General features: G+C 50.3%; 1 protein-coding gene across 3 annotated transcripts; it reads left to right on the top strand.

Annotated features, from left to right (window-relative positions):
• The first annotated feature begins 732 nt into the window (after positions 1-732).
• On the top strand, positions 733-10049 carry SERPINB9 (serpin family B member 9). 3 transcript variants are annotated; one of them, XM_060109336.1, is made up of 8 exons: positions 733-844; positions 1211-1269; positions 2663-2840; positions 4257-4394; positions 4749-4866; positions 6156-6298; positions 7684-7839; positions 8923-10049. In XM_060109336.1, exons 3-8 carry the CDS (start codon positions 2673-2675, stop codon positions 9325-9327), a joined length of 1128 nt encoding a protein of 375 aa, XP_059965319.1. In that variant the 5' UTR covers positions 733-844; positions 1211-1269; positions 2663-2672; the 3' UTR covers positions 9328-10049. The 3 variants fall into 3 exon arrangements, with proteins under 3 accessions (XP_059965319.1, XP_059965320.1, XP_059965321.1); XM_060109337.1 differs by lacking the exon at positions 1211-1269; XM_060109338.1 differs by lacking the exons at positions 733-844; positions 1211-1269; positions 2663-2840; ... (1 more) ...; positions 4749-4866; positions 6156-6298 and adding an exon at positions 7261-7305.
• Positions 10050-10557: the final 508 nt, after the last annotated feature.

Here is a 10557-nt window from a genome sequence, read left to right as displayed (position 1 = left end):
TTTAACCAGCTTTTTAAATAACACTTGTACTTACTGTATTGTAATAAATTTCACTTTTAACATAAAAAAAGAAAGAAAGAAAGAAAGATATCATCCTGTCAACATGCTTCCGGTGGCTGGGGCCTCTGGCCACCGGCCTGGGGTGAAGCTGACACAGGAGGGATGGGAGGAGTGTGGGCCCTGATGACCCTGAACCACTGAGATCCACTGGAAGCCTGCCCCCCTCGGAGGCCCCGGCCGAGCCCCTCTGACTCCTTATCTGTTCTGCCACTCGGCTTACACGCCAGCACCACAGCCGAAGCCCGGCGGTGGGCAAGGGCTCGGACCCCAGGGGCTCTGGCCTCTGCAAGTGGGCTCGGGTCCGCTGATGAGCGGCGGGCCCTGGCGGAGTCCTCCGTCCTGGCTGAATCGGCCCCGCTGGAAAGAGCCCCAGGCCCTCCGCACCTACTGCAGGAGCGCGCCTCTGCACCTGTGTCCGCTTCCTGGAAGTGGAAGAACTCAGGGGTCCGGGTCCTCTTCGCCCCTCTGCACGCGCCCCTGGTGTCCCTTCTCACTGGACACAGAGCCACTGGCAGCCGCGCTTTCCCTTTCAGAACCTCGCCTGCCTCTGCCGCCGTCCCCGTCCCCGCCCCCGTCCCAGCGGTCGGGGTCCCAGCGGAACTGTGCGTCCCGGCGGCGCGGGGCTGGGCGGGGCGCGGCCGGGGGCGGGGTTGGAGCCCCGGCCCCCCCCGCCCGTTCCCCCGGGCCGCGCCCCGGGAAGTCCTGGGCGGTGGGCGGCACTGGACGGGGCAACAGTCGGGTCTGCGCCTCGGGCGGTCGGGGTCCCGCGGAGCAGAGGCGGCAGGTGGGCCCGCGCGCACGTGGGGGTGCCTCCCGCAGAGCGCGGGGCGGGCGGGGCGGCCTGTTTACCGGAGCGCTGGCTGTGCGGCTCGGGCCGGGGCGCGCGTCCGGGCGCAGGGTGGGAACTCAGACGCCGCCTGAGGCCGTGATGCTTGCGTGGAGAGGGAAGGGTGAGCGCCGTTAACCGGAGTCGGGCAAACGGTGCTTTCGGAGGCTCACACGTGGCTTGGAGGGGAGGGGCTGCAGGGGTTCCGGAGGCCGGGGCAGGAGGCTGGGTCGTTTAGGGCAAGTGCGCTTTGAGCTGATCCCAAGGGCCGTGGGCGGGTTAAGAGCTGCGTGGAGAGCCAGGACGCCGCCTTCCTCTGCGCAGAGCGTATGTGGGGACCCGTCCTGTCCTGAGGCTCTCAGCCTGCGGCGCGGAGGCAGCAGGCAAGGCTTGGTGACGCGTGTGATGGATGAAGGGGGCCTGAGGCCAGCGGTTGGGTGAGAGAGGGTCTCCTTTCCAAGGTGGGCCGGAGAAATGTGGGCTGGGGGACGCTGGCCGTGCCTCGTTCCGCTTCAGATGTGCCCCCAGTTTCAGACGACCTGCCCACCAGCGCGAACACCGCCGACCTCCCTGCTTCACAGACACAGCCTCCCTGTTCTCACTGGCTGCACCCCGTCACCCCGACTGTCCTCTCCTGGACCCCCGCTTCCTCCTTGCCTTTCCACTCCGGTGTCCCCCAGGCACTGGTTTCCCCTGTCATGCTCAGTCTACTCTGGAGGCTTTGGGTGGGAGGAATGAGGGAAGCTGCCACATCCGTGTTTTGAGCCAAAAACAAAAAAAAAAAACCAGAACAAAACAATGCACATTGTCTCGGCCCCACTTCCAGTGTACAGGAGTCACCTGAGGTCTGGAGAACAGGAAGGCCAGGCTCTGAGCTGGGTTCTGGGCTATGGGATAATGGTTGGCCGTAGGGAGCCGAGGGCCGTCCCCAGACTGAGCAGCCACTGTAGGTGAAAGTTCTTTGCCTCGCAGCCCATTTTATACCCGTTTCCAGCCTGTCTGGATACAATTCCGCCTCTCATACATTTTTCAAGTATCAGCTGGCAAATGGGGAGACCATGGCCTGAGTCATAACTGAAAATCTCACGAGGAGTCTTCATAAATATATGAAAGAATAGATGTGGTAGGCTTCCCTGGTGGCGCAGTGGTTGAGAGTCTGCCTGCCGATGCAGGGAACACGGGTTCGTGCCCCGGTCCGGGAGGATCCCACATGCCGCGGAGCGGCTGGGCCCGTGAGCCATGGCTGCTGAGCCTGCGCGTCCGGAGCCTGTGCTCCGCAACGGGAGAGGCCACAGCGGTGAGAGGCCCGCGTACCGCAAAAGAATAAATAAATAAAATGGACGTGGCGTACGGGGACCAGGCAGAGCACCGACCAGTTTGTCATCTGGGGTTTCCTGCCCTTCCTCCTCCCTGACCGTGTCCTCCTCTTCAGATGGGAAAGTCCCGGGAGAGAGGGGTGTGTGTGTGTGTGTGCGCGCGTGTGTGTGTGTGTGCGTGCGCACGCGCGCGCACTACTGCACCTGTGAGTGATTTCTGTTGATTTTCCCAAGGCTCTCAAGCTGGCTTGACCTGCTACCAGTACCACCCTTAGCTAATTACCTTAACGTTGGACTTAGTTTTTGGATGGAGAGCAACAGTAAATGGATCTGCCTCCATAAACTATTTTTGAGCTTTAAGATGAAGAAAAAAGTGCAATTCTAAAATTGCCATGTGTTAGGTCAACAGCATTCAGGGGTTATTGAGGTGGCCTCCTTTCTCTTCACTCTCTGGCTCCAGACCCAGCATCATGGACGCTCTTTCTGAAGCAAATGGCACTTTTGCCCTCCGCCTTTTAAAGATACTGTGTCAAGATGACCCTTCACGCAACGTGTTTTATTCTCCTGTGAGCATCTCCTCTGCCCTGGCCATGGTCTTCCTGGGGGCAAAAGGAGACACTGCTACCCAGGTGGCCCAGGTGAGCCTGGAGAAGGGACTCTCTTCCGTGGTTATGTTCTGTCACCCCACTTCAGACCTCCTTCTCCAGAACTGCCCGAAGGAAGATGGCATGGACGCCTGGTGCACACGCATGCTGTCTCGGGAGCTGGGGCTTCCTGGGGAACCAGAAGCAAAGGGCAGGGCTGAGGTCTCCTTCACTGAGATCTTTTTGGGGAAAAGTTTTTCCAGTTGATAACCTGAATATGGCTATCAGAATTTTGTCCTAGCACTTTATCTGTGTTTAGGATATGATACCGAAATTGTTTGAAATCTCAGCAGCTAAGATCTATCTCATTTTTAGAGTCAAAGACTTTGTAACTATAATTATTCACTGGTAAGAAAGGTAGGTTAATATCTGTTTCAAGTCAGTGGTATACCAACATGCCTTCCAGCTGAGTTAGGGGATAAGCAGAAGTATGCAAAGAGGGTGAAAAGGCATGTGCTTATTACGTGTACAGACTGCGTAGGTGCTAGTTAGCTTAGTTTAACAAATATTCAGTAACATCAAAATGAGCCTGTCCCTGTCCCCAGGGGATTTTATAGAGCAGGCAAGAGACACGTGCCCAAGAGGAAACCAGAAGGCTGGTGGTATGGTGGAGCTCCCACCCTGCACACAAGCCCCTTCACCGTCGGGGTGCCTTTCTGTTTCAGTACGGTAATCATTTCCCAGATCATGTATGATGGGGTGAAGGTTTCAGTGTAGAGGGGTGTTCTTTATTCTTGATGAACTTTCCTATGTTCTAGGCCAGCCGATGAACCCTTATAGGAGCTTCATGTGGGAGCCCCCAGGTTGTCTGGTTACTTTACGAGGTGTGACACGGAGCGGTCCTCACCCTCCCGTGCTCAACGGGAAAATAACAGGCGCTCAGTGTGCGAAATGCAGGTTGCTGCTTTTGTCACATCAAGGGAAGTGCTTTCGAAGAGCGAGCTTTGACTCTGTGTAAGCTGGCAGACCCTGCAAGCGCTGTCTTTCCCACTGTGATTTTTAATGCTTTTAACTACATCCTTTTTTGGGGGGTAAATTTTAGAGGTAAGTTTGCCTCCATTTAGGGCACACTTAAACTTCCCTTGGGATGCAAGGAGCTTTTCTGAACCATTCTTGTCCTCTTCATTCTTTCCTGTGATTCATCTTCAAACAAGAGAGATCCACTGAGGCAGAAAAGCCACCTCTTTTACCCACGTGTTCTGTTTTCTCTCTCCCCACCTATCTCTCTGTATCTTCCCCCTACCGCCACATGGTGTTGCTTCTCTGGTATGTATTAAATCTGCACGTAAAATAAAAATAATGCCCTTTTAAAGGAACATTTTGTGAAGTATTTGGGAAAAAATTTTGCTCACAATTTTTGTTGAGACTGAAGAGCAATGTTGATAATTTTTAAATTATTTTTCTTAACAGGTGCTTTCTTTAAATACAGAGAAAGACATTCACGAGGATTTCCGGGCACTTCTCACTGAGCTGAACAAGCCTGGCACACAGTACGTACTCAGAACGGCCAACAGGCTCTTTGGAGAGAAGACCTGTGAATTCCTCTCTGTAAGTTGAATCAACAGAACAATAAAAGTTGCAATCAAAATGTAGAGTCTGAGAGCAAGACTTCAGAGAACCGAAACTTATGAACATTATTTAAAAAACTTATCATTCCCTAACTATGCCTTGAACTATTTAAAATGTGACTACTTCTAAAATTCATTTATCCATTTCTGGTTATTCATGGCTTAGTACTTACCTATTTATAAACACTGATCTTTTAATATCTAGCAAACTAGGATGATCACTCTTAAGGGATATCTGGTCTTTTTAATATAAAGTATGCAGTGTTCAGAGCTTTTGGAACCTTGCTGCCATTTTATTTAGGAATACAGCCTCACTGACCACTTTCCTCCAAAGATCTTTCAGGAATCCTGTCTTCGGTTCTACCACACTGAGCTGGAGCAGCTCTCCTTTGCCAAAGCTGCAGAGCCGTCCAGGAAACAGATAAACGCTTGGGTCTCAAAAAAGACTGAAGGTCAGCATTACACGTTATCCCCGCTCCCGCCTTCTCCTCCTCCTCCCCAGCTCCCTGCCCCTCTGATGTCACTAGTCTTTCGTGGTCAGCGCCGGGTTGGCTGGGCCTCATGGCATATCTGAACCTTCATGGACTCCCAGAGGTTCTGATCAGATGCTGGGATTTTCAACAACAGAGACTTCATTTTGTCCATTCACCCAGGACCAGAGTGACTGATACGAAAAGAAACTCGTAGGCCAGGTTTCCAGTTTACTAACTCACCGCAAAACATGCTTTCACTTGGCCGGTGATGTTCACGTGTTGGTGAATCCAGCACCTCTGTAGGAAGGAAATTGATGGTCTGATCGTACGCTTGGGCTCCTCCGTCTAGAGTCCACGCAGACCTCCATCACATTACGCTTACTTATCCTCCTGCTTCTTTCATGTCTTTTGCCTGCGCTGCCATCCTTAGATGTGAAAAACCTAGACTTGTAGGCCAGCTGCAAACCCTCTCTTGGGGCTGATGGATTCTGCAGACTGAAATCACTGTTTGGGGGGGAGTGGGGCCTTATTCGTTTCTGTCTCAGAGGGTGGCGTGTTCTGGTCTTGGCCCCCATGATCCCTGTGTGATGTTGGACCCACGCAGCCCCCTCTGCACCAACTGCATTTAGTACCACTAGGAACGATGCTATTTCCGTTAATAAGCGGGAGCCGTTTATTAACAAGTAAAGAACAAGAGGTTGTCTTTCCTTGAAGACTTAGCAGTCATCTCCCCTGTTCCTCTGGCGGCAGTGAATTACAGGGATGCTCTTAGTTCGTTGAAAAGGTACGACTTGAGCTCCAGGGGAAAAAGGGAGTACCTTTCACTTACCACCTGACCTTTTCTGAGAATGTCTGGAGGATCAAATAGTGAAATCTTTTCTGGAGGCTTCCAGAAGTTCATCAGTGCACTCACGCTGTCCATTGCTGGTGATTTCCCCTTTGAGCCATTCGTTGTGGGCATTTGACCACATGAGATGACTGTAGCCTCTCCAGCCCATCCCTCATTTCCTGTTTGTCTTGTTCTCCCACCTGGAGCAGAGTTTTCCTTGAGTGACAGGGGGAGTGGTTCATGTCACTTGACTTTGCAGATGTCCTGAAGTACCGGTGATAATAAATACCACCCGCATGTGTGATTTCTGTATATACCAATCCAAACTCAGCAAATCTGAAAAAAGAATGTTTGGTCCTAGACTCATCATCAAGGATGTTCCAATAAGCCTTATCATGGTTGATTCATCATGCTTTGTATTCTCTACTTTTCCCTGAAGGTAAAATTCCAGAGTTGTTGCCGGGTAACTCAATTGATGCACAGACCAGGCTGGTTCTCATCAACACGGTCTACTTCAAAGGAAGGTGGAATGAGCAATTCAACAAAACGTACACAAGGGAGATGCCGTTCAGAGTAAACCGGGTGGGGAGACTTTTGAACATGCTGAGAATTGGATGAAGAAATTGAATGGAAAAATTAACTTTGTAAAAATAGAAATGATTGGTTAAAAATAATTTGAAACTTAACATTTCTGAATGAAATTTTAAGCTCAGTAGATAAGAACTGAAGGTATAAAAAAACACTTGCTGCCGGTACTTTTTTGCATTTTATGACTGCTTCTACTGCCTTGATAATTTCTTATCCAGTCATTGCTGTATGAATGTGTCCATCATACATTCATTTCTGGAAACTCAAGGTTTTCTGTTAAGCCCAAATTGCTCAGATAGAAAGCAAAAAAAAATTAAAAAAAAATTTTTTAAACAGCCCACAGGTGTTAAGGAAGTGTGTGATATGTGTGTGACGGGGGGAGGGGACACAGGGAGAGAACATGAAAACGTGTTTCTTGAATCAGGTATTTAAAAACTGTGAATAAATATAGACTTGATTTGCTGTTAATTAATTTCTCATTATAAATTCAGTATTTATAGCTTTCTAATATTAAAACTGACAAAGACCTGAGTCTTGACATTGAGGTGTAACTTCGATTTAGGCAGGCATTAAAATAGTTTGCCAAACCCCTCAGCCCCTAAAGCAAAATACGATTTTAATGCAATTAGGAAATGTATAGGAGTAAAACCCTTTTCTTAGAATAAGGTGTACTTTAAATAATCAGCCTTCTAATTGCAAAGGGGGCAGGGGGAGAACAACTTTTCGGGCATGGATTTTAGAAACTATCTTAATTTTTATAATAGGTGACCTGTGTCAACTTTTTTAAATGAATTTAATCAGTGTAGTATTTCAGTTAACTTCTGCATGCATATAGCATTTCTGTGTTTAAAAAAGTTATTTCCTCAACTTAGCATATCAGAATTGAGACAATTGGACTTAAGGGCATGAAGACCCCTGTGGCTCTTGACACTTGCTGCCACACTGCTTTCTGAGCCCGTGCATCCATCTACATTCCGGACCACATTGCTGTGAAACTACAGGTTTCATCCCACTTTATCATAAAACCTTTTTCTAATTAAATAGGAATAATTTTCTATTTAAATCATTTGATTATACTGTTTGGTTAGGTATATTTGCTGGGCATATCTTAACTGTGGCAGATCTGACTTCCTTTCCTGGAAAATGCAGAGCATCACATTTATTTTGCTGAAGGAAACATCTCCTTTCCCAGGCTGGCAGCTGTCTGCTGACGGCAGATGCCTTGTGACGGGAACGGGAAGATGCTGGTGGACAGTTTGTAAATATTAACTGGGGCGCAAATCCTCTTTCCATCCCGGCTGCTGCAAACACTCTGGAGTCATGCTGCCTCCTTCAGGAATCTGTTTTTAATTCCGGGCTCGTGTGTTTACTCCCGTCAGAAGGAGCAGAGGCCGGTGCAGATGATGTTTCAGGAAGGAACGTTTAGACTCGCCCACGTAGAGGAGGTGCAGGCCCAGGTCCTCGAGCTGCCCTACGCGGGTGAGGAGATGAGCATGCTCGTCTTGCTCCCTGACGACCACGTGGCTCTGAGCTCGGTGAGTTGAACCCTGCAACACCCTCGTGTCCTTCCTTCTAGGCTAGAAGTCAAGCCCCTCCTCCACCTTTGGGGTGCACCTTTCAGGCTGGGACGTGGGCAGCCAGGCAGCAGGCAGTGTTCAGGCTCTTGGGCTCTGGATGCAACGGTTATTCAAGACCTACTTGTCCCATTATCGCCACGTGACCTTGTCACTTCACTCATCCCGGCCTTTGTCTTCTCACATGGGGACAAGGCTAACATCTGCCTGATAGCCTAATTACAAGGATAAAATGGGGGTAGTTCAGGTAACAAGCATAGCACACTGTCTGGTCCATAATAAGCCCTGTGTAAATGTGATCCACTGTTATTATCGTAATCATTGTTATGAGCATTATATTTTCATGTCTCTGTTCAGAACCTGAGACAGGGAATGACCTCATATGGGGGCAGGGGACGAGGCAGGAGCCTCACTCAAGAGGGGCAGAGCCAGAAACTCCCAAGATGACTCTCCCCAGCCGCCTTGCTGCTTCTGACGTGGATCCCTAGGCTGAGAGCCGACCGCTGCCCAGTAGATTCTAGCCGGGCGCTGGGTGGCAGGCAGCGTCCCCATGTCCTGTGGGCTGGGCCGCTGTGAGCCAAGCTGCAGCCATGGGCCTCTCCCTGTGAGGTCTCTTCTCCAGGAAGCACACGGGCCCCACCTCGGCGGGGGGAGATCCCCCTTCGGGGCAGGCTACACCGAGAGCCCTTTCTTTCCCATCTCTTTTCTAAGCAGCAATGACTTGTTGCCTTCAAAAATAATCAAAGTTCAAAGCAAAAAAAGCAGAGTCAGCTGGGCCTTGAGAATTGTCAGGATAAAGTTTGTCTCCTGCAAGCTGTGGGCGAGGAGAGAGCAGCCAGGGTCCGGTGGCTCTGGACTGCCTGGGCACCTCCCCGCCAGCCCCCGGCTTGGAAGGAAGCCGAGTGTGAACTAGTGCTAGTATGAGATCTCACACCTGTCCTGGCACATGACGGGGACGCTGGTCCTTCTGCGAGGGGAGAAAGGGTCGGGGGTGCCTGACATGTGCTGAAGTAGGAATCACAAAGTGGAATTCTGGTCTTTCAGGTGGAAAAACATCTCACTTTTGAGAAATTCCTCGCCTGGACCCACCCAGACTGCATGAAAAGCACAGAAGTGGAAGTTTTCCTCCCGAGATTTAAACTGGAAGAGGCTTATGACCTGGGGCCTGTGCTGCAGGGTCTGGGGGTGGTTGACGCCTTCCAGCAGGGCAGGGCTGACTTCTCGGCCATGTCAGCCGACAGCGACCTGTGTCTGTCCAGGTTTGCGCACAAGAGTTTGGTGGAGGTGAACGAGGAAGGCACGGAGGCCGCGGCCGCTTTGGCCGTGACAGTGGTGGAGTGTTGCATGGAGTCTGGACCCAGGTTCTGTGCCGACCACCCCTTTCTTTTCTTCATCAGGCACAACAAAGCCAGCAGCATTCTCTTCTGCGGCAGGCTTTCCTCCCCGTAGGGGATGCACTCCCCGTGCGTGGGAGCTTTTCCCTCTCTGTGTCCCCACATCCCACTCCACAGCGCCCGGAGGATGGGCCTGGGCAGGTTCCCACCGGCTGAACGGTCCGCCAGCACAATCCCTCGCTTCTTCCCTTGCCGACCACTTGTTTGTGCTACTTAACCAGGATCGCGGGACAGGAGACCTTAACGATTCCCTGCTGTATTTGAGATGCAGCCCAAACCCCACAGGACGGCAGGCAAAGTGCTCCTCTGTGGCCCCAGACTTAACTTCCCACTCATTCCATGTACCATCCTCTCGAGTTATGCTGTGTTCTCTACTCTGGTCACATGCTTGCCTTAGGCCATTTCAGTAGTAATAGAAGCTACTCACTATCGCTACCATTTTATAGATTTCCTGGTGCTTGTGCTTTTTAGGAACTTTCTTTAATGCTCATTTTAATTTTATCTCTCTTTAACATTCATTGGTCACCACGAATGTTCCAAATACTGCATCAGGCGCTGGGGCCGCAAAGGGCTGGAGTCACGGTCCTCTGACACCTGACTGCTAGTGCCCATGCGGAATTAGGCAGCTTTGAGGACAACCAGGCCGGACTAGGTGATGCCCTTAAACTTACCATGTGACCCCTTGTAGGGATCACACCTTTCTTCGTGTTACTGTATTTCTGTGCCTCAAACTCTTAACAGTAAAAATTCCATTCAACCCTTAAAGCTCATTTCCAATGTCGTCTTCGAGAAATGCTTCCTTTTCTGCGTAACCAGATGTGCGTCTTTGAACTCTCACTGCACCGAGGGAGGGCACGTCTCTTACGGTAGTTGTGTTTTCCAGCTAGATTTTAAGTTCATCAGGGGTTGGGACTGTGTTTTACACATCAGTGTGTCACTTATTGTGCACTGGTAAGCAGTTGGATCTTTGATGAGCTCTGTGACTTAAAAAAAAAAACGGATTAGAAATCAGCGATTTTATTGTTTTTTTTTTAAGAATTCTTTTTATCGAGGTGAAATTCACATAACATAAAATCACCATTTTAAAGTGAACAATGCATTGGCCTTTAACAATGTTGTGCAACCACCACGGTTATCTAGTTCCAAAAATATTTTATCACCCCAATGGAAAACCCTGTACCTAAGCAGTTACTCCCCATTCCCTCCCCCTCCCACCCCCCGGCAGACACCAACCTGCTTTCCATCTCCATGGATGTACCTGTGCTGGTAATTTCATACAAGTTGA

Source organism: Mesoplodon densirostris, chromosome 10 (genome assembly GCF_025265405.1).
Source record: "Mesoplodon densirostris isolate mMesDen1 chromosome 10, mMesDen1 primary haplotype, whole genome shotgun sequence".
Lineage (NCBI taxonomy): Eukaryota > Metazoa > Chordata > Mammalia > Artiodactyla > Ziphiidae > Mesoplodon > Mesoplodon densirostris.
The sequence above is the reverse complement of the archived record's forward strand: the minus strand, read 5'-3'. Positions and strand labels throughout refer to the sequence as shown.

Excerpts from the sequence above, each read along its gene's own strand:
- SERPINB9 (XM_060109337.1), top strand. The coding sequence starts at position 2,673 with ATGGACGCTCTTTCTGAAGCAAATGGCACTTTTGCCCTCCGCCTTTTA. Across the intron at positions 4,867-6,155 it reads GGTCTCAAAAAAGACTGAAG|GTAAAATTCCAGAGTTGTTG; the intron begins GTCAGCATTACA and ends TTTTCCCTGAAG. Across the intron at positions 7,840-8,922 it reads ACCACGTGGCTCTGAGCTCG|GTGGAAAAACATCTCACTTT; the intron begins GTGAGTTGAACC and ends CTGGTCTTTCAG.